Source organism: Hemicordylus capensis, chromosome 2, assembly GCF_027244095.1.
Source record: "Hemicordylus capensis ecotype Gifberg chromosome 2, rHemCap1.1.pri, whole genome shotgun sequence".
Lineage (NCBI taxonomy): Eukaryota > Metazoa > Chordata > Lepidosauria > Squamata > Cordylidae > Hemicordylus > Hemicordylus capensis.
The window spans coordinates 393,586,734-393,609,920 of record NC_069658.1 but is presented as its reverse complement, the minus strand read 5'-3'; the positions used below and the strand labels follow the sequence as shown (position 1 = coordinate 393,609,920).

General features: G+C 46.9%; 1 protein-coding gene across 2 annotated transcripts in view; it reads left to right on the top strand.

Moving 5' to 3' along the window:
* The window catches only part of MYO15B (myosin XVB), a 123,006-nt gene that overhangs the window by 24,400 nt on the left and 75,419 nt on the right, over positions 1–23,187 (top strand). For both annotated transcript variants that reach the window (XM_053301461.1, XM_053301463.1), the window contains 10 exons: positions 1,467–1,597; positions 2,381–2,476; positions 14,858–15,093; positions 15,178–15,356; positions 18,791–18,863; positions 20,152–20,349; positions 20,447–20,541; positions 20,806–20,909; positions 21,135–21,222; positions 23,032–23,145. In XM_053301461.1, the coding sequence (XP_053157436.1) occupies positions 1,467–1,597; positions 2,381–2,476; positions 14,858–15,093; positions 15,178–15,356; positions 18,791–18,863; positions 20,152–20,349; positions 20,447–20,541; positions 20,806–20,909; positions 21,135–21,222; positions 23,032–23,145 (1,314 nt within the window). The remainder of the gene's footprint in view (positions 1–1,466; positions 1,598–2,380; positions 2,477–14,857; positions 15,094–15,177; positions 15,357–18,790; positions 18,864–20,151; positions 20,350–20,446; positions 20,542–20,805; positions 20,910–21,134; positions 21,223–23,031; positions 23,146–23,187) is intronic.

The following is a 23,187-nucleotide window of genomic DNA, read 5'->3' as shown; positions in this document are numbered from 1 at the left end:
CCAAGCCAGAATGGGCAAAGTTGTTGTCCTCCCAGATTCTAAGGAGGCTGCATACGCAAGCATCATATGGGTGGCTGCTTGAAACAGTGCGGTATGGCGGCCGTTTCACATGGCAAGCCATTTGTGTGAATGGCTTAGCTCTCCACATAACTGTGGCACCATAGATCATGCCCCTACAAACACTGGGGTTTTTAAAAAAAGATTTGCAATGGCACAGTAAAAGTCTCTGCAACCATATGGAGTGCCACGTGACAAAAATGTTTTATTGTGTGGAGCAGCCTCCACACAATCTCATTTCAAGTGCCTGTTTGGGTTGCTGTTTGCAAGTGTGACTTGAGCTTACGTTGAAACTGATTGAAAAAGATGGCTACACAGAGCAGAGGTATTGTGGAAGGATGAGGCTTTTCAGCTGGGGAGAAAATTCTTCGGCAGCAAGTAAACCCTAGCTGCCACTGCACAGTGTTGTAGCATTTCCTACACAAACCTGGACTGAGCAAGAGCAATGAACAGGAACTGAGCAAACAGCTCTTGACTCAGGCAGATGACGTTTCAGTAAACCGACATAAAAACTCTTTGTTCATTAAACTTTATAAATGTCAAATACCCAATGTGATCAGCAATAGGCCCTTCTGAGGGCCCATGGCCCTCTGCCACAGGGTTGAAGCCCTGCCAGCCCTGTCAACTTGCTGTGTTCCCACAAGCATTGCCCACTGTAAAGAACCATACTGGAGAATGGAGAACTACTACCTTGTATGAATATTTATATATGCATTTCAACAAAAGTTCTTAAAGTGGTTTACACAGAAATGAAGAAAGAAAGAAAGAAAGAAAGAAAGAAAGAAAGAAAGAAAGAAAGAAAGATGCTACCCAGCTCCCAGCTGGCTCACAATCTAAAAAGTAATGCAAGGTAGACACTAGCAACAGCCCCTGGAAATATGCACTGCTTGGGTTGGATAGGGTCAGTTGCTTCCCCACTGCTAAATATAAGCACCATTGGAAATGATTTTATTAGCAAGCCAGAGGTTGCCGGTTTGAATCCCCACTGTTATGTTTCCCAGACTAGGGGAAACATCTATATCGGGCAGCAGTGATAAAGGAAGATTATCATTGAAAGGTGATATGAAAGGCATCATCTCATACTGTGCGGGAGATGGCAATGGTAAACTCCTTCTGTATTCTACCAAAGACAACCACAGGGCTCTGTGGTCGCCAGGAGTTGACACCAACTTGACAGCACACTTTACCTTTACCTGTTCAGTTAGCAGGGGTTCTGAAGCAACTGTGGTTTCCTTGCAGCATCCTAAAGAGCTCATGATCTGTGTGGCACCTAATACAAATGCTGTGTCCAAGTATGTAGATAGTGGTATGGAAGGATGAAGATAAATCCATTATTCCAGCGGATAGTTACCACCAGTAAGTGGGAGTGCTTCCCTGCTCTGAGCTAGATTAGCTTTGCTCTCTTGCAGGTCACCATCATGCGCAGGCTAATCAAGTCACGGAGGTTTCCCCTCCAGAAGTCAAAGCAAAGGTTACGCTCTCCTTGCCTCCCAACATCGACAGCTTTCCCCTCTCTTCCTTCATGAAGTCTCACCTCCAGGTAAGAAGTTGCTGTCAGAAGGGCTAGAGCTCCCCAGAAGGGCCTGCAGCAGTCCTCTCGGGTCCTCCATTACCCTTCCCTGTTTATTGCCCACTAGCTATATTTTCATCAGTCTGAGGAGCTGGGAAGGAAGGCTTGCCTAGCGTCCCTTTCTCATCCCAGCCTCCCTCTTCCAATCCCTTGTGCTCCAGCACTCCCCCCCCCGCCGCTTTACTCTAACTGCCAGTATTGCCAACTCTGTTGCCATCACATGGCACAAGGGAGCAGGGAAACCAAAGGTCCTTTCCCCCTTGCTCTGCTTCCCCAAGAGCAGCAGTGCATGCTTTGAGAGCAATGCACAAGCCACAAAGGCCTGTGCATTCCCATTGTCCAAGCACTAGTTAAGCCACCTAATGGCACAGTGGGGAAGTAACTTGCCTAGGGAGCAAGAGGTTGCTGGTTCAAATCCCTGCTGAAACACCTACATCGGGCAGCAGCAATATAGGAAGATGCTGGGGCTGGACTGGGGACACTGAGAGGGCGGTGGAATGTATGTGGGAGAGCGCCGGGTTATGAGCAGAATGGGTACTTAAGGGTGGGAGTATTCACTGCTGCTGAGTGCGGCGGGGCACACTGGGAATATGCCCCGTTGCTCCGTGAGCCAGTTCGAGCCCGGCAAGATGCTGAAAGGCATCATCTCATGTGATTGCCAGGAGTTGACACTGACTCAAGGGCACAACTTTACTTTAAGCACTAGTAATGCCACTTATGAACTTAGCATTTCTGTCCTTTTATTCCTTGTAGGAGGGGAGTTTTCCTGCTCTTGGACAGCCCCTGCAACAGCCTTTGACTCGATTAGATGCTGAGCACAGGCAAAGTGCTCTGCAGCTCAACAAACTGGTAAGAAAGAAAGAAATTGAACAAGCAGCTAAGTTGGTACGGTCACGATGGGCTTTGAAGGTGTTTTGAAGGGTGTGCGCGCTCCTGCTGCTTCTGGTAAATAGGTTTTGCAGTTTTTGTATGGTTTCAGAAACCAGCAGAACCTGTTTGACCAGAGGTAACAGTGGGGCACAAGAAATGAATACACATCATGGGAAGCACTGCCTTTCTCAAAACTTTTTCAATACTTTAAAAAACCATTACCTTTCTTGTTGGGGTGGTGGTGGTGGTGTGAGTGTGTGTGTGTGTGTATGTCTGTGTGTGATAGAGAGAGAGACAGAGAGACAGAGAGAGAGGAAGAGAAGATGGTTTAAATGCCATGAACCTATTTTACTGGGTAACATACTTTTTATATACCACCCTTCCAAAAATAGCTCAGGGTGGTTTACAAAGAGAAATAATAAATAAATAAGATGGCTTATTTATTTATAACAATAACAATAATTTACAATTATCATTAGTATGTGTTGTTTCTCAGTGCACCAGACATTCCATATTTAATTGGAATGCATATATTTTAAGACAGTACATATAACAAGATATTTCTTAAGGTAGAACTGGGAAATGGCAAGGCAAATTCTAGACATCTAAATTTTCTAAAATGGTTTTCTTCAAATAGCTGCCTTTGTTTGCATGGTCGCAGGGGCGGATTAATGGATAGGCAAAGTAGACACTTGCCTACGGTGGCAGTATTTGAGGGAGGGCAAATTTTGCCACCCCTGTCTGGGGGTGGCAGCAGCAGCACAGCAACCGCGAGAAGGCAAGGGGAAAGTTCCCCTTTTTACCTTTTAAAAAATGCTGCTGCGTGATGGGATGGGGGTGGCGAGAGCTTCTCCCAGCCTCTCAAATGATTGCACGGGCTGGTCTGCAACCCATTTTGGGCCTTTCTCCATATGCATGCATGTGCAGAGAGTCCCAAAATGGGCTGCAGACTGACCCGTGCAATCATTTGGAGGCAGGAGGGGAGCTGGAAGAAGCTCTTGCCACCCTTGCTGCCCCATCCTGCCGCGCAGCAATGTTTTTTTAAAGGTAGAGGGGAGGATATTCCCCTTGCCCCCCTCCCCGCAGCTGCTGTGGTCACCCCCAGAGAAGGGCGGCAAATCCTTGTCTGCCTACGGGCAGCAAAAAGCTTAATCTGCCCCTGCAGGGTCTGTTGCCAAATTCAGAACAGGTGGATATTCTCTGAGCACAAAAGAGAAAGAGGGAGGGAGGGAGGGAACAGACTGTGTGGGCTCAATTAGATGAGATGTTAGATGCATCACTATCTAGTTTGGGGTCTGTTTTAATGTTAAAGACAGCAGCCATGTCGGAACACAGTCTGCAGTGGGGCTGTGGCACGGCTAGGTGGAAGCAACTGTGCCATTTCCCCACCAAAAGTCTCCCCTAGACCAAAGTTCCATTTGCTGCAAAATCTGTTTCCCATTTGGGTATGAAATGTCTGAACTGCCTTGTTCTCCATTCAGCAACAGCTTCTGGAGGCCAAAATCTCTTTGGCCAGACCCTCCCCCCACCCTTTCCCTGTATCTTCTCAATAACTGGCTGCTTTCTGCGCTTTCTCTCACTGTGCACAGTCACTGGAGGGTGTCAAGAAGTCTCCTCCAATCTTGAGGAGGAGGAGGAGGAGCTCATTCCTCCCTCCCAGCCAGCCTCTCCCTCCATCTTTCTCAAATATACTCTTGGCTCTCACTTGTTTTCACCAAATTTTTGCCCACCGCCTCGAATCCTCTTGGCTGGAAACCATGGGGAATAAAGTTTGACTTAGGATCTGTGAATGTACCATTGCTCTAAAGCGTCACTTTGTTTATCATTGTTTAGAACAGCCTTTGTGTTGGCAAGTAATCACAATCAACCACGGGCCGCATGCTTGGCAAACCATTTCTGGTGGGGAGGTCTGCAGTGCTTCTTGGAACACCTTGGTCGCCCTTATCTGACCACCAGTGAACATTCTTATCTATTGGGTCTGAGCAGGGGTGTAGCAGGGTTGGAGTGGGCCCAGAGACAAGATTTTAAAATGGGCCCCCCCAAAAAAGTCCAGGGCCTCTGCACACCCCAGGCCCCCAAGGATTTAAGTCTGATATTCCAAAATAAGTATGCTGCCTGCAAATACATTTCACTGAATACACACACACACATCACAATATATAGTGATATACATTGAGTACTATACATTTGTATTACTTTTAATGCCTAGAACACACTAGAAAGATGAATGATTAAAATGGGCCCCTCGCTGCAGATTAGCAAAGGAGACTTTCAACCATGCAGGGTGAGCCTATGTTTGTTTTCTCAGAATTCTGAACAAATTCAGTCAAGTTTGATTCCAGGAGGTTTTTCACAGGAGGCTTTTAAAGCCCTTTAAGACACATCTCCTCTGGAATGGAGGTGCTGCATTCACATGTTGGCCAGATTTACCCTGAAGTCCCTGCAAGTTATTGGGGAGCAGTTCACACACAAGAAAAATAAAATAAAAGCACCACACATGCTTCACAGTTCTCACTCAGACCTTCTGGGTTGCAAAACAACTTGAACATAAGTGCATTTATAAATGACTGAATGAATAAATAAAATTAATAAAATACTGTTCCAGAAGTTTTTGCAATTTTCTGCCATGAAACAAGCCACTTATAGGACTTTTTAGATAGTTTTTATTAAGTCAGCAAATTTTCCAAGCTGTTTCAAAATAAATATTCAGAGACTTCTCGGTCCCTCCCCCCCATATCCAAGCCCTATGGCAAGCAGATCCCTATATATGGGGGGCGGGCGGGAAAGGTAACCACAAAAAGGAGTTCACACTCTACCTGGCAAATGCTGGTCTGGGTTAAGCAGGGCAGCAAGGGGTCTTCTGCTGCAGAGAACACTCTGGCTGCCTCCTCCTTCCTGGCTGGCTTGGGCCCTACTCGAGTTCAGGCTTCATGGAGGCCTACACAGAGGCCTCCGTGGAAGCCCCGCCCACCCGCCGGTCAGCTGAGAGGCGGGAGAAAAGGAGCTCTTTGCCGCTTGCCTGCTGCTTCGATTGCGGGCCAGCAGAACAAGCAGGAGAGACGGCCAAGAGGGCAAGTGGCTGAGAGGCTATGGGGCTGGGCAGGGGGCAATGGGGAGTCACATGAGGTGCCTCTGGGGTGCTCCTCCAGGCAGTGGGGCCCCCAGACAACTGTCTCCCCTTGCCCTATCATTGTTACGCGCCTGGGTCTGAGAGCAGGAACTATGCAACTGGCAAGTAATTGTATAGGTGTGACCTGAACAGTGAGAGAGGCAGTGATAAGGGTGGTGTGACAGAAGCTGAGGCAGGAAGGTCAGCAATATAGTGATAAGAATAAGGCTACAGTGATAAGGACAGGTTTATTACTCACTTTGAGTGTTTGTACTACACCTCTCCAGAGGTTACTGTTTAATGAGTTTTGAAGAAGTACTGGGTTTCTTTTTCCAATAATTATTTACTGGAAAATTATCCTTTAATATAGTTTATTTTCAATTGGGGTTCTTGTATTAAAAAAGGAAAATTACCTTCTTTTCCCACTTGTATCTAGATGTGCCATATGGTCTCTCTTTTGAGGTGCTTCTATTAAGAAGAGCACATGGCAACTGAGTATAATCCCTTAGCCCCTGGCCGGGTGCATCGTCCTAGAGGAGAGTGAGCTTGACTACCATTCTTGCATAGATGGAAAAAATGTTTTCCAGAAGCCTGCAATAACTTTCTCAAAGCCATAAAAAAGGCACTTGGAGAATCCAGAAATGTGATCCAGGTGTGCTAACAACCATGCCTTGCATTCCAAGGGCAGTTAGGTCTGCTTTGCACATTATCTTGCTGGTGTAGTTGCCCCATGGAGCCAAAATTCATGAATGCTCTCTACATAGTTAGTTGCTTGCATGAAGTGGCACCCTTGAGTTTAGGGTTGGTTTTTAACTACACTAGGAATGTCATGCCCTCTTGTTAAACCAATCAGAACTCTGTGGGTACTTTCATACAAGCAGCTGAATGCACATCAAGGTGACCTGAAGTCTGAATTGTCAATTACAACCATTCCAGCAGTATAGCATTGTGACGGAACATTGTGATGGACCAGGGAGTTACTCTGTGTTTTCCTGGAGATCTACCCTCAGTAGAGAGATTGCTCTGATCCCAATTTAGAAGCACACTACTCCTTCAAGGTGGGCTGCCACCAACTGAAGACTGATCTAGAGTAACTGGCTTTAAATCAGTCTTTTCAGAGCTGGCCTTGTAGTAGCAAGCATGACTTGTCCCCTTTGCTAAGCAGGGTCTGCCCTGGTTGTATATGAAATGGAGACTACATGTGTGCACACTGTAAGATATGTTAGGGCTGAGAGAGATTCAAGATAGGGCTGAGAGAGATTCTTGCCTGCAACCTTGGAGTCTGTGTAGACAATATTGAACTAAAGGGACCAATGGTCTGACTCGGTATATGGCAACTTCCTATGTTCCTTTGACTCAGACATGGCTTCAACAACCCCTAGAACTGTCCAGTTTGGGACTTACTGACACTGTACAGCCAGAGTTCACAAAATCCAGCTCTAGACACCAATATTTTAGTCTAAAAACAAATAATCAGTAGCGCATGACCTTACGAGGCACATGAGGAAGAGTTTTGCAAGTTTTCTTTTATTTATTTATTACATTTATATACTGCCCCATCCAAATGGCTCTGGGCAGTGCACAGCAATAAAAATAAAACTCACAATCCTTTTAAAAATCATTACAGAACAATTTTAAAACAGCATAAAACCATTAACAATTAAAACATTTAAAACAGTTTAAAAACTCTGGAAGGCCAGGCCAAATGTAGGCAGTCATTTAGGGAATGAATGCCATTTCCAGCTGATGAAGATGAAAAGAAGTAGATTTGGGTGTCATCAGCATACTGATAACACCCAGCACCAAACCTCCTGATGACCTCACCCAGCAGTTTCATGTAGATGTTAAAAAGCATTGGTGTCAGAATGGAGCCCTGGGGGACTCCATATAACAGCTCCTGTTTTGAGGAGCAACTGTCACCAAGCTCCACCATCTGGAATCTACCCAAGAGATAGGAGCAGAACTACTGCAAAGCAGTGCCTCCTATCCCCAACTCCCCCAGGCTATCCAGAAGGATACCATGGTCGATGATATCGAACGCCGCCGAGAGATCCAGAAGAACCAGCAGAGTCACACTCTCTCTGTCGATTCCCTGTTAAAGGTCATCCATCAGGCCGAACAAGGCTGTCTCAACCCCATAGCCAGCTCTAAAGCCAGTTTGAAATGGGTCTAGATAATCAGTTTCCTCCAAAACTTCCTGGAGCTGGCCAGTCACCACCCTCTCAATCACCTTGCCCAACCATGGGAGATTGGAGATTGGCCTATAATTATCCATCGCTAAGGGGTCCAGGGTAGGCTTCTTAAGGAGTGGTCTAACCATTGCCTCCTTCAGACAAGGAGGCACCCTACCCTCCCTCAGTGATGCATTTATGATATTAACTAGGCCACCTCCAACTATCTCTCTGCTAGACAGAAGCAGCAAAGTCAGGCCAGGGTCCAGAGAACAAATGGTAGGCCATACCGCCCCAAGCAGCTTGTCCACATCCTCAGGAGTCACAGATTGAAACTGATCCAATCTAATACTGCAAGAGGGATTGCTGGACACCTCCTCCATAGACTCTGCAGAAATAGTGGAGAACAGGTCTTTCCAAATACAGGAGATTTTGTCCACAAAGAACCCATTAAAAGTGTCACAGCAGAACAACATTTCTGGGGACTGATTTAATACAGAAAGAGCAGAAATTAAACTCTTCACAACCCAAGATAGCTCTGCTGCGTGCGAACCTGCAGACTCAATGTGTGCAGACCAAAATCTCTTTTTTGCTGCACGCACTGCCACCGCATAAACCCTCAAATGGGTCCTATGCTGTGTCTTGTCAGATTCGAGCAGACTTCTCCACTTATGTTCCAGTTGCCTATACTACTGCTTCAGCCCCCGCAACTCCTCTGTTTACCAAGGGGCCATTTTTTAGCAGGTCAGAAGGGACACTTAGGAGCAATCATGTCTACTGTCCTGATGAGTTCCCTATTCTAGGTTCCCACCAGGGCATCAACAGAATCATTGGCAGCACCGACATTAAAACTCTCCAAGGCTTTTTGGAATCCTACAGGATCCAGCAGCCTTTAGCGGGGGAAAAATCCTAATAGGCCCACCTTCTATAAGTAACCTTCTGGAACTTTTGAAGCCACTTGTTATTTTATGAAATGTATTAAGAAATTAAGAGTTGCACACAGAATAAGGAATTGGGGCTGGGGACTTAGCCCCCCCCCCCCCTCTCTCTCTCTCTCTCTCTAATTCATTAAGGTTATACGTGGCAAGCCCTGCCACTGCTGCATCCATGACCAATGAAAAATTGGGGGCGGAGCTTGCATGTACAACTGGCAGGCCCATCCCTCCCTGAGCCATTTTTGTAAGGGTGGTATAGAAATTGAATTATTATTATTAACAACAACAACAACAACATGGACGATCTGAAGTTGTATGGAAAGTCCCAGTCAGAAATCGAATCACTGCTAAACACTGTCCGTATATTCAGTAGCGATATAGCAATGGAGTTTGGACTAGACAAGTGTGCTGCATTAATAATGAACAGAGGGAAAATAAGAAAAACAGAAGGAATAGAATTGCCCAATGGAAGCAAGATCAAGAACCTGGAAGAGAAAGAACATTACAAATACCTGGGCATTCTCCAGGCTGATAACATCGCACACACTGAAGTTAAAAGAAAAATTGGAAGTGAATACATCAGGAGAGTTAGAAAAATCCTCAAGTCCAAACTCAATGGCGGGAACACCATACAAGCCATAAACACCTGGGCTATACCTGTTATCAGATACAGTGCAGGAATAATAGACTGGACTCAGGCAGAGCTAGAGACGCTCTATCGTAAGACCAGGAAAATCATGACCATCAATCATGCTCTGCACCCCCGCAGTGATGTAGATAGGCTATACCTCCCTCGCAACTCAAGTGGAACAGGAAGGCTGCAAGTCCATCAAACGGTAGAGGAAGAGAAAAGAGGCCTTTAAGAATATATCAAGGACAGTGAAGAAGATGCAATTAAGGTGGTCAATAACGAGAAACTCTTCAACACCAATGAAACAAAGCAGGCCTACAAGAAAGAACAAGTCAAGAACCGAGCAGAAAAATGGAAAAATAAGCCCCTGCATGGTCAATAATTGCACAATATAAGTGGAAAATCAGACATCACCAAGACCTGGCAATGGCTTAAGAATGGCAACTTGAAGAAAGAAACAGAGGGTTTAATACTGGCTGCACAAGAACAGGCACTAAGAACAAATGCAATAAGAACAAAAGTCAAAAAATCCACAACAAACAGCAAGTGCCGCCTTTGTAAAGAAGCAGATGAAACAGTGGACCACCTAATCAGCTGTTGTAAAAAGATTGCACAGACTAACTACAAACAAAGGCATGACAAGGTAGCAGGGATGATACAGTGGAACAGCTGCAAAAAATACAAGCTACCTGTAGTCAAAAATTGGTGGGACCATAAAATTGAAAAAGTTGAAGAAAATGAAGATGTAAAAATATTATGGGACTTCCAACTACAAGCAGACAAACATCTGCCACACAATACACCAGATATAACTGTAGTTGAGAAGAAAGAAAAACAAGTTAAAATAATCGACATAGCAATACCAGGGGATAGCAGAATAGAAGAAAAAGTAATAGAAAAAATCACCAAATACAAAGATCTACAAATTGAAATTGAAAGGCTGTGGCAGAAAAAGACCAAAATAATCCTAGTGGTAATTGGCGCCCTGGGTGCAGTTCCAAAAGACCTTGAAGAGCACCTCAACACCATAGAGGCCACAGAAATCACCATCAGCCAATTACAAAAAGCATTTTTACTGGGAACAGCCTATATTCTGTGACGATATCTATAACAATTGACAATAAAATTCTGGCATCCCAGGTCCTTGGGAAGGACTCGATGTCTGGATAAAACAAACCAGTCAATAACACCTGTCTGACTGTGTAAACAAGAAATAATAATAATAAATAAATGCACTATCGCTACCATCTTTGCCACCCACACCCCATTATTATCTGTCCTCCCCACCGCCATGGAGTTGGGCAGGCCGTTACAGGGGGAAACAGTCTAGGCAATTGAGGCCTGTTTTTCCAGCTCTTCTCCCAACCCTCTGACCCAGGGAGCTCTGAGAACACTCCCCCGAAGATTAGGGTGCTGCTGCTGAATGCCAGGCCAGTGAAGGCTAAAACATCTCTCTTGGATGAGCATGCTGACCTGGTATATGTGACGGAGACCTGGTTGGATGAGCTGGGCGGGGTTGGTCTCTCTCAGCTCTGTCCTCCAGGTTTCCAGATCGTGCAACAGCCCTGCCTCAAGGGTCGGGGAGGGGGCGTTGCAGTAATCTATCGAGAGATCCTCCCCGTTTCCAGATGCCCGGTCAGGCAATCTCAGAATTTTGAGTGATTGTCCTTGAGGGTGGGCCTCCGAGAGGCTGGGGATTCTGCTGGTGTACCGACCACCCCGCTGTACTTCAGTCTCCCTACCTGAGCTGGCGGGGGTGGTCTCGGAGGTGGCCTTGGGTTCCTCTAGGCTTATTGTTTTGGGGGATTTCAGTGACCATGCTGAGACCCCCCTAGTGGGTGTGGTTCAGTATTTCATGGCCTCCATGGCAACTATGGGCCTGTCTCAGTTGGTCTCGGGCCCTACCCACGTGGCAGGACATACTCTGGATCTGGTTTTTGCCGACTGGGAAATAAATGATCTGGAGGTGGGGGAATTTGAGACCACTCCCTTGTCATGGACAGATCATCATCTGGTGGGGTTTAGTTTGACTGTTCCGTCTGCCCTCTGCAGGGGTGGTGGGCCGATTAGGATGGTCCGCCCCCAGAGGCTTGTGGATCTGCTTGGATTCCAGATGGTCCTCGAGGAGTTTCCAGTGTCCAGAGCTGGTAACCCTGTTGAGGCCCTGGTTGATCTCTGGAATGGAGAGAAGACTCGGGCTGTTGACACGGTTGCTCCTAAATGCCCTCTCTGGTTTGGTGGAGCCCGGAACTTAGGGCGATGAAGCAAATCGGGCGACGGCTGGAACGATGCTGGAGGAAGAGTCGTGATGGATCCGACAGAACACTGGCTAGAGCCCATTTTAGGGACTACTCCATGGCGGTGTGGGCGGCGAAGAAATGCTTTTTCTCCGCCTCCATTGCATCTGCTCAGTGCAGACAAACAGAGCTATTTCATGTGGTAAAAACATTGCTTCACACATCCCCCCAGGTAATGGGGGAGGAATCATCTACAGCTCTTTGTGATCAGTTTGCCTGTCACTTTGCAGATAAAGTTGCTCGCATCCGTGCTGACCTGGACTCCAGAGTTTTGGCAGTTCTGGCAGATGTGCCTTTGGTACCATCTGGTCCCGTTGTGTTGGATTCTTTTCAGCTGGTGCAGCCTAAGGATGTGGACAAGATCCTGTGCAGTGTGCACAGTGACATCATGCACTCTTGACCCTTGCCCTTCATGGCTAATAAAAGCTGCCAGGGAGGGGACAGGCAGATGGTTGGAGGTGATCATTAATGCTTCATTAAGGGAGGGCAGGATGCCATCGTGCCTTAAGGAGGCAGTGGTAAGACCACTATTAAAAAAGCCCTCCCTTGATCCCTCCAACCTGGACAACTATAGACCTGTATCTAACCTTCCCTTTTTGGGCAAGGTGATAGAGTGTGTGGTGCAGCTGCAGAGGGTCTTGGATGATACAGATTATCTGGACCCTTTTCAATCTGGCTTCTGCCCTGGGTATGGGACTGAGACTGCCTTGGTCGCTCTAGTGGATGACCTACACCGAGAACTAGACAGGGGGACTGCGTGCCTGTTGGTTCTGCTGGACCTCTCGGCAGCGTTCGATACCATCTACCATGGTATCCTTCTGGGCCGCCTCTCGAATATGGGAATCGGAGGTACTGTGCTGCAGTGGTTCTGGTCCTTTCTTGGGGGGAGGGTCCAGAAGGTGGTGCTGGGGGACTGTTGCTTGGCCCCATGGCCGTTGGCCTGTGGGGTCTCGCAGGGTTCAGTCTTGTCCCCCATGCTGTTTCATGTAATCTACATGAAGCCGCTGGGAGAGGTCATCCGGGGACTTGGACTGAGTTGTCAGCAATATGTGGATGACACTCGGCTCTATCTCTCCTTGTCACCTGATCCTAGGGAGGTGGTGGATGTCCTGAATCTGGGGCTGGAGGCCGTGATGGGTTGGATGTGGGCTAATAAATTGAAATTGAATCCGGACAAGACAGAGGTACTGCTGGTCAGTAGGAGAGCCAATCGGGATGAGGAGATTTTACCGGTTCTGGATGGGGTTGCACTCCCCTTGAAGGAGCAAGTATGCAGCTTGGGGGTACTACTGGACCCGGCTCTGCTTTTGGAAGCTCAGGTGGAGGCGGTGGCCAGGGGTGCCTTTGCTAGTGTGCCAGCTGCGTCCCTTTCTCAAGAAGGCAGATCTGGCCATGGTTACCCATGTCTTAGTCATGTCACGGCTGGATTACTGTAACGTGCTATACGTCGGGCTGCCCTTGAAGAATATCCAGAAACTGCAGCTAGTGCAAAATGCGGCAGCTAGGGTTTTATCCGGAGCTGCCCAATGGGAGCACATCACACCCATTCTGAAAGAGTTGCACTGGCTGCCAGTTCGTTTCCTGGTCCAATTCAAGGTGCTGGTTTTGACCTTTAAAACCCTTAACTGTTTGGGCCCGGGGTACCTGAGGGACCGCCTGCTCCCAAGGGTTGCTGCCCGCTTGATGAGGACATCTGAGGGGGCTCTACTCCGGGTGCCGACAATGAGGGAGGCCTGGCTGTCGTGCACTCGGGACAGGGCCTTCTCTGTTGCTGCCCCCAGACATTGGAATGCTCTCCCAGTGGCTATTTGCTCCTCGGACTCCATTACAGCTTTTAGAAAGCTTGTTAAATCTTGGCTTTTTATCCAGGCTTTTACATAATTGTTTTTCTTGCAGCTTCTATGTGTTTTTATCTGTGTATCGTTTTTAAGCATGTATTTTATAGATTTTAAATTTGGTTTGTTTTTATATTTTTAGCTTAATACTTTTATTGTCATTTTATTGTGTGTTTTTAACTTTTGTGAACTGCCTTGCGATTGTTTTTAATGAAAGGCGGTATATAAATGCAACAATAAATAGATAGATAGATAAATAAATGGGGCAGGTTAAGGTGGGGGAGAGGTGGGTCAGGGGGCCGAGTGGGAAAGGGAGGGGGAATAGATGCTTTCAGGCAGCAAACACTGCCTGAAAAAGATAGGCAAGCACTTGCTTGGGGCTCTTAGTAGCCCGGGCGTGGGACTTTCATCCAGGGCTCTTCCAGAGCCCGAGCCACGCCCCCCTGGGGGCTTCAGCAGCCCCTACCATTGGTGGCCCGGGTTCTTTGAATCTGTTCGCACAATGGTGGCTATGCCACTGAGTGGAGGTATCAGGCATTCTTGAGCTAAGATGGAGCTCTGAATTTAATCACAAACTGGAAGATAATGTATGTAAGCTAGAATGGAATGGATGATAGCATTTGGGTCCAAAATCAATGAGAAAGCGAGAGCCTTAAAATATGTAGATCATGTGACAACTGTTTCATATGTGAAATGTGTTCACCAGCAGTTAAACTATCCTCTCATCCAGGGCATTGGTGACTTTGTGCATAGAAAGAGCAATGAGGAAGGTTGTGCGTCCCCTCTAGGCCCCAAGTAGGCCTAGTAGCACCTTCAGTGTTTGTGTGTGCATGGGAGAGAGATATTTATATGTGAAGTTTTAAATAAATACCCCGTTTCCAGAGTCTCTTACATTTGCTTTGAAGTAAAGGGAAACATTGGGATGTCTGATCATGGATCTCCCACATCATATCTATTTTGACCAATATGAAGCAACTTCTGTTCTCAGTGGCGAGCCAGTTCTCCCACAATGGTTCAGAATGTGCTATGAATGCTCTCCAAAATGACGACTATTTCACTGCTGTTCTTTTGTGGACTGGAGGGCCATTCGCCATCAAAGGATGCAAGAGGGGCCGTAGGGAGTCAGAACAAACAGCAACTGTTACCACAGTCAAATCGCTATCAACCATCATGTGTGAAAGTTGTCAGGCCGCAAATTCCAGAAGGGGCAAGATTTTCCTGCCTACTTTTCTAGGTGTATGTATGTATGTATGTATGATGTATGTATAAGCTCCAGTCTGGGGAGGGGGAGAGAATGATGGTTCAGATGTCAATGTGATTTTTCCTTTGTGTAGACTAGAGCACTGCTTACCTTTGTTGCACATTCCTTGTTTTCCTTACAGATCCTGCGGTTCATAAATGACAAGGACCTGCAAGGCTGGCAAGAAGAGCTCCTGGGGAACTACATAGCAAGTCGAGGGCTGGCCAACCGTTCCCTGCGCAACGAACTGCTGAGCCAGGTGGTCAGCCAGTTGTGGAAGAACCCAGATCTGGAGCAGTGCCAGCGAGGCTGGGTCCTGATGGCTGTCCTCCTGGGCTCTTTCACCCCTTCATCAGCCCTGGAGAAGCCCCTGCTGAAGTAAGAAGAGGGATTGGGGGTTTGGGTTTTTTTACCCAGTGAGTCGAGACAATGCTTGAGGGATGCTTTCTTGTTGGTTTCCAGGTTTGTCTCAGACCATGGCCTGGAGGGATACAATGGTGTGTGCCAGCGCAAAATTCTGACATCCATGAAGCAGATGGAAAGTTATCCAGAGTTGTCGCGTGCTTTTCCTCCCACCCGGCTAGAGTGGACCACCAACCAAAGGAAAGGCAAAATGGTGCTGGATGTCTACACCTATGAAGGTAATTGTAGGTGCAGCTTTCCCAGACAGCATGCACATCAGGATTGTGGGAATAAACATTTGAAAAACCGGAACTGGACACTGGAACTCCCTGTGGAGAATGATGAAACTGAGTTGTTTAGGGGGAAGAGAGGATATGACAGATAAGTCTGTTTGTAAGTGAGATAAATGGCGGTGCTACAGCAAACAATTCCTCTTCTTAAAGAATCATGCCACAGGACAATCTTGCTATCACTGCGCTGCTCCTGTAGCGAGGTGGACACACCCTAGTGTATACTTTTGCAGGCAAAGCTTTGTTTACTTGGGGTGTGCATGAACAGTTCGCAGCAAACCAGTCTGCCACAAATTGGGCTGTTTTGAGCATCTCAATTGCAAACTGGACTGGCCTTCAGGAAGGCTGGCCAGTCCACGATTGAACTGAATCGAGCCTGATCCATGCTGAATTGAGCCTGAACGATGGCAGACTGGTTTGGCGATTCGAGGGGCTATGTAGAGTGGCTTGTAAAGGGGAATCCAGTGAGGAGCAAAGGAGGAATCCTTCACAAAAGGCTTCTAAAGCCTGACCTGGAGTGTACAGGCTGCTGGCGGGGAGCACCGCTGCTCAACACTGGGTCCAGGCAGCTTCGAGGAGTGGTACTGTGGCCGACAGCAGCAGCGGTAAGTAAGTACCTTATTACTTACTTTCAAAGGGAGCTCTTACTAGGGGTGTGCACAAAGCCGGTATGCCTAGTTCGGTTCAAGTCCAAACCAGACTTGAACTGGACTAGGCATGTTCAGTTTTGTGCATACCTGTACAACCCCTGGTTCGGTTCACGTTCGGGAGTTCTACCTTTTTTTAAAAAGCATTTTTAAAAAAACTAAAACTTACTGCCTCCAGGGGCACTGCTGTGGCTGTGGGGATGTGTGTCTCTGGAGATCCCCCCTCCCCCCACCTGTCTCCCCTGGTGTCATTATGGCCCAATTTGGGTGGTTTTCGGCCCATTCCAGGCCTCTCTGTTGGGCCATTTTAGAGGCTGCCACGCATGCATAATGAGCCTCTGCGTGGCTGGGACTACACAGAGAGAACTGGAATGGGCTAAAAACTGCCCAAACTGGGCTGAAATGACACCGGAGGAGGCCAGCGAGGGAGGGGGAACCTCCGGAGATCCCCACTGGCTGTTGTAGTGCTCCCGGAGGTGGTAAGTTTCAGTTTAAAAAATATCTTTAAAAGGTAGAACCCCCTGAACTGGCCAGAGGTGTTCTGTTTGAGTTAGACTCGAACAGGGACAGGTTCAGTTCAAGGCCAGCTTGACATTGAACCTTCGAACTGGGCATTTTCGACATTGAGCCGGTTCAAATTCGAACCTGTTTGCACACCCCTAGCGCTACCCCCCCCCCACTTAGAAGCCTTTTGCGAAGGATTCCCCTTTACAAGCCACTTTACATAGCCCTTCAAACTGCCAAACCGGTTCGAGCTGGTTCAGTCGAATGGACCGGTCGGTCAGTTTGACCATACCTGTTTGCGGACCTGTAGTTCAGTCTGAATTTAGTCCGAAATTGGACTGAACCATGAAAAACAGTCTGCACACACCTCTGTTGTGTACTATGACCCTGTCCCATTTAAAAACAAGGGAAGTCTCCTCAACTAAGGGCCATGTGGCAGCCCAGTTGTACACACAGGCCTTACACAGGTAGATCTGTCCCTTCATTGACTAAGAGAGATGATAGTGGTGCTAATGACTGGCATTGTACCCAAGTCAGCACTGCTCTTTAGCTGCATCCAGACCAAAGATTTTTCATTCTGTTTGTAATTTCTTAAGTGTTTTACTTCTGGGCTTTTCCACCTGGCAGCCTGTATGTACTTTATCAAAGAGGTGACAAGCCTTCCTGTGATCATCTGGATTCAAATCTCATCCTGCCCCCATCCCAGGCCAACCTTTCCTTTTCATTGCCTTTCTTTTAATACCAGAGAATGTCATGGTAGATTTATTTTTATTGGGCTACGTAGGGGTGCAATTGTACAATTTCAGCATTTCTTGGGAGGGTGGACTCAAAATCAGGATAAATAATAAACATACAAAGATTTGGGATTGTGAGGAACAAAATGCAATGAAATGTGGCAAGAATGGCTTGGCTGGATTCACCCTTTGAAACCCTAAACTCACCTCAATTGCTGTGAGTGCTTTCACACAGTACCCTGTCAGGCTGAAGAACCCATCTTATAATAATTGTCCAGCACTTTCGAGAGTTCAAAGTACTCCACATAACAAGATAATTTATCTTTTTAACAGCCCTGTCAGGTAAGTATTATTATCTTCTGGTCAGACTGAGAGGGCGGGACTTGTCTAAAGGTCCCTGGAGAATTCATAGCACTTCATAAATCCATAGAATTGGGGCTGGAGCTTGCTTTACATGGGTTCATCCAAGTCTGAGTGCTCTAGAACACCAAGCTTTGTATGTTCCTGCAAGGGTTGGGCCTTTTCGAAGGGGCAGAGGTCAGAAAGTATGCCTGGTGGAAGCCCCTAGGATCCTAAGCTCAGCAAGCAGAGCATTCTGTTTGCATCTGGCCTTTCTGGACCTCCTTTAGAAAAGCAGCTCAGTGTTGCAAGTTGCAACCCCTTCTACATTTTTACCCATACGCAAAATAATTAGGGAGAAGGATTCCACAGGCAAATTGCCTCTAATGACTGGAGGTTAGGGAAATGGGTGGCTTCCATTGTAATGTGTGACTTTGTATATGAGTCATGCTGACCTTTTGGTTGTGGATAGTCCCCTCCCCTGCAAGCATCTTTCTACAAAGCTGGTCTTGTGGTAGCAAGCATGCCTTGTCCCCTTAGCTAAGCAGGGTCTGCCCTGGTGGCATATGAATGGGAGACTAGAAGTGTGAGCACTGGAAGTTATTCCCCTCAGAGGATGGAGCTGCTCTGGGAAGAGCATCTAGGTTCCAAGTTCCCTCCCTGGCATCTCCAAGATAGGACTGAGAGAGATTCCTGCCTACAGCCTTGGAGTAGCCACTGCCAGTCTGTGAAGACAATTCTGTGCTAGATAGACCAATGGTCTGACTCAGTATATGGCTGCTTCCTATGTTCTTATGTACAGTGCACCTGCCCTCGGCATGTGGCATGCTCTAGACCAAATTGCTTAGGCTGATCTGCAGGGATCCTCTGAAGTGGGGTCAGTCTTACTTCTGGGCAGTCTTACCTTTGAGTAAAGGACCTCTGATGTCCTCTATTTGTGTGATACAATCAGAACATAAATGTTTCCAGCTTTTCTTTTTGCCATTTAGCATTGTATGTATAGCATCCCATCTTCCCCTAGTAATGACTTCTGCTACTCCTACACTTCCCTAAAGTCATTTTGGTTACAGTCCTGTGCACACTTACCTGGGAGTGAGTTCCACTAAACTGCATTGCTAAAAATAAGGTTCTGTTGCCATCTTGTCTTTCTCTGGACTAGAGGAGAGGTTTTCAGCCGAAGTGGAGTCCTGGACAACAGGAGAACAATATGCAGGCTGGATCCTGAGTTCAAGGTACATCTAAGGGCAGAAGCATCCAGGGGCAGGCTGAGCTATTGCCTTTTGGAGCCAGAAAGGCACTGGCTGTGGTCAGCTTGCTCTGCAGGTGGTACATGAGAGTGCATCCACCTGTACCAGCAGCAGGAGAACAAAGAGGTTGCCCCATTCAGGGACCAGGTATGCTGCCCAGCATTAGTATAGTCAGCAGCAACCACATGACATGTGCAGGCAGATATTTGTGGTGAATAAACAGGCAGTGGTCAACCATAGGCCATGACACTTCATCCTCAGCCCAGGCAGCTGGTGATTTACTATTTTGGTGATGTAATGAAAAAGTTTTTCTCTTTCACACTTTGGAGAAGTTTGACTCTCTCTGGCTGCTTGTAAGGCCTTATCACATGTTGCATCAAAGAACAGAATAAAAAGTGACTGCAGTTCACTTTGGGGAGATGACCATGGGCTTGGTTTTGATTTTCTGCTTGAGTAGCCTGCAGTTAACTAGCAGTGGACTCTTATTCCTTTAAAGGGCTCAACCAGGGGATTAGTCAGCGTGGTATAGTGGTTAGAGTGCTGGACTAGGACCGGGGAGACCCGAGTTCAAATCCCCATTCAGCCATGATACTTGCTGGGTGACTCTGGGCCAGTCACTTCTCTCTCAGCCTAACCTACTTCACAGGGTTGTTATGAGGAGAAACCTAAGTTTCTGGGCTCCTTGGAGGAAGAGCGGGATATAAATGTAAAAAATAAAATAAATAGTCAAGGTGTGTTGAGTCTTCCTGCAATTTAACCTTTACAGGATAATCTAGCAAGTTACAATTCAAAGTTAATAGAAGAATGTTGGGAAGATCATAAAGGTCTCTCTAACTTTTATATTTGTGCCACAATGACATGCATTACAATACAATCCAGGTAGAAAGTTAGCTATTCCATGTTCCTTCAGGAATGATGACCTACATCTGGTTCCTCGATGAATTTTAAAAAAAGTCCCTGCTGATCTTATATGAGCAGGTTACTAATTTATTTGCTTTGGCATGGAGTCCTTCCTATGCTTTTCTGTTTCTGAAAGATCAATTCTCTAACTTGAGGGGACTGGGGAGGTAAATCTTGGAATATGCTGGCATACTCTGGGGTGCATGTGTGTGACGCCTAAACAAAGCACAGAAAACAGTGCAGAAACTGGAGTAATAATATTAATAAAACTTTGTCTGTTCCCCACCCCACCTCATACCCTCCTTCTGGTCTTGTTCACTGTTTTCTGGCATCCTTCTCTTCTTCTCTGTGACACTACCTCTCCTCACCTCAGGGGACTGGATAAGGTCCCTCGTGGCTGGTCTGTGTCCATGTTCACAGGCACGGTATGGCAGGATTTACTGGGCTGTGACTTTGTGCTGGATCTTATTGGAGAAACAGAGGAAGGCAGCTGGCCCTCTGAATCTTCCCCTGGCTATCCCATAACACCAGAATGGGATGAGGGCTACTCGCAGCAGAACTCTTTGGATATGTAAGTGACTCCCTCTTTGCCACTTGTTCCCTCCAACATCTTTTGTATTCCCAGAGATCTCTGCTTTTGTTACCTTATTGGCTTTCTTTTCTGACAGGAACCTCTTAGACATCCCTCCGGCACCAGGCATTCAAGCACCTTCCTTCCCCCCACCCTCTCTGCCTCCAGATTTTGACAATGATGCCTATTCAGGTGAGTCTCACTCTCAGGGCAGGAAAAGTCTTCAATTCATAGGCAGCTGAACAGAACACAGAGCATGTGTTGGTCCTAATCCCTGGCTTCTGGGCCATGAGGCCAAAAGAGTCTAGGTGTGTGTTCAGCCAGACTGGGAGTGGGAGGCTTTATGGAGAAAGTGTTGGGAGATGTGGAGTTGGCTAGGGACTATGAGGATGCTAAGAATGGGCTGGAGTGTGAGGAGGAGCTTTGCCTGGTATTCAGAACCTGATTTTCCCACAGAGCCACGCACCAGGGATACTTCCAGATCTTCCCCTGGAATGGATCACTATGTGGATGATCTCTTCATACCATTGCTGCATCATGGGTCCAGGGCTCATATGTTAGTAAGTCTCACCTCAGTTGGCTCCTGTTGTATACTCTCTTTCCTCCAGGCCATACCTGTCCTTTGTTAGCATTTAGATCTTTCTTTAGTGATGAGAATTGTTGTCCATGCACTTAGAGGAAGGTAGGTATAACCCTGTCACACATTCAAATATAGGTCCTCCACGACCAGATGAGCTGCACAGGACCTGTACTAAATGCTGGGCTCTTCTCTTAACTCTCTGCAGGACATGGAGAGCGAAGGGAGTTTGACCGGACGCATGAAAGGAGGTGGGAAAATTGGGCCCACTCACCACGGAGCCTTTCCAGGTGCAGGTTAGTGCAAGGGTAGGAAGGAAACAGGGTTTGGACATGATGGGAAACTATGGTACTTCAGGGACTGTTGTTTCCAGTGGCTGCTGCTCTTTTAGCAAGCATGAGCCACACCTGGCCACCTACAGTATAGGAAAGGAAGCTAGCATACCTGTCACTCTCCCTGCTATTGGGAATGAATATTGAGCTTCTAGACCTGCTCACATCTGGTAGTGTAGCAATATGAAGCTGAAGGTATTGTGCTCCATCAGGGCTGGAGCATCACAATTTACAACTTTTCTAGACCTGGAACACCAGGACCATCTTTGCCATTTTCATCTGAACCTGGGCCAGATTCAGAATCAAAGTGAGTGCTTTTGTTTGCTATGCCCAGATTACCTCACTCATCAATACAACCCCAGGCTGACAGAAACCCTTTTGGGATCCAAGACTGCTCTTGGAAAGAAATCACTGGATCCTTTTCAAAGAATAAGCTTAAAGGATCAAGTGATTCCATTCCAAGAGTCCTCTGTTGACCTCTTCATTTCCTCTCATTATCTTGCATTGCATTTCTCTATGTGGTAAAAGTATACTACTTTCCGCCAGGTCAAATGGTAGGAAGCACTCTCCTTTGCCTTCAGGATCTCACCATATTATTTGTTTATTACACTTGTATCCCACTTTTCTTCCATCATGGAACTCAAAGTAATGTACATAAGAACAGCCCTGCTGGATCAGGCCCAAGGCATATCTAGTCTAGCATCCTGTTTTCCACAGTGGCCCACCAGGTGCCTCTGAGAAGCCCATAGGCAAGAGGTGAGAGCACGCCCTCTCTCTTGCTATTGCTCCCCTGCAATTGGTATTCAGTGGCATCCTGCCTCTGAGCCTGAAGTAGCCCATAGCCCTCAAGACTAGAAGATATTGATAGATAGACCTGTCCCCCATGAATTTGTCTAAGCCCCTTTCAAAGTCATCCAAGCTGGTGGCCATCACCACATCCCATGGGAGAGAATTCCATAGTGTGTGTAGACAATACTGAGTTAGATGGACCTATGGTCTGACTCAGTATATGGCAGCTTCCTATGTTCCTAATTATGCACTCTGTGAAAAAGTTCTTCCTGTTGTCACTCCTAACTTTCCTGGCAATGTACACGGGGTTTCTGGGTGGTCTTCCATCCAGGCACTGGCCAAGTCCAGATCAGCTTGACTTCAGGAAGGTTGCTGTAGCATGATTTCAGACCATAGCCTGATTTTGGCATGTGCTAACTATCTTGCTCCTCTATAACTAGTAGAAGGATGCTGCAGCTTGGGGTTTATCACAGAGGTATTTAAAATTGCTCTCTATCATTTTCTTCCAGCTTTCCCCATCCTCTCTAATTATTTAGTGGGTTAGTATCTCTCAACTACACCTAAAGTGGTTTGTGTTAATTGCATGGTATTGTCATCCTTGGTGGTGTATACTTGCTTGCTCCAACTGAGGAAGATACTCAGTGGAGTGCCAAAAGCATGTGGCCAGGTAGCTTCTAGGCCTATTCAAAATGCATGGAGTGTGAGAAGATGTGTAGTTCATAGAAACCTGAAGGGTTTGTCTCAAGCAGGCTTCCCCAAACTGTGGCCCTCCAGATGTTGCTGAACTACAACTCCCAGCATACCCAGCCACAAAAAATTATGTTTAGGGATGCTGGGAGTTGTAGTTCAGCAACATCTGGAGGGTCGCAGTTTGGGGAAGCCTGGTCTCAAGCATGTGAGTAGAATCATCCATTAATTTTGTTGCTTGTACTGGCGCAATGACTTTCACATACAACACAGCAAGACTTTCTTCCCTTCCATCAGGCTACCCAGGAATGATGCAGATGCCAGCTTACCAAGCTATGCCAGTAATGGGAGGAATGATGCCACCAGCCATGCCACTGATGCCAGGGCTAGGAGGAATGGGACCCATGCCAGGTAATGAAAATACAGCACATGGCCTGAGGTCTTGGATGGCAT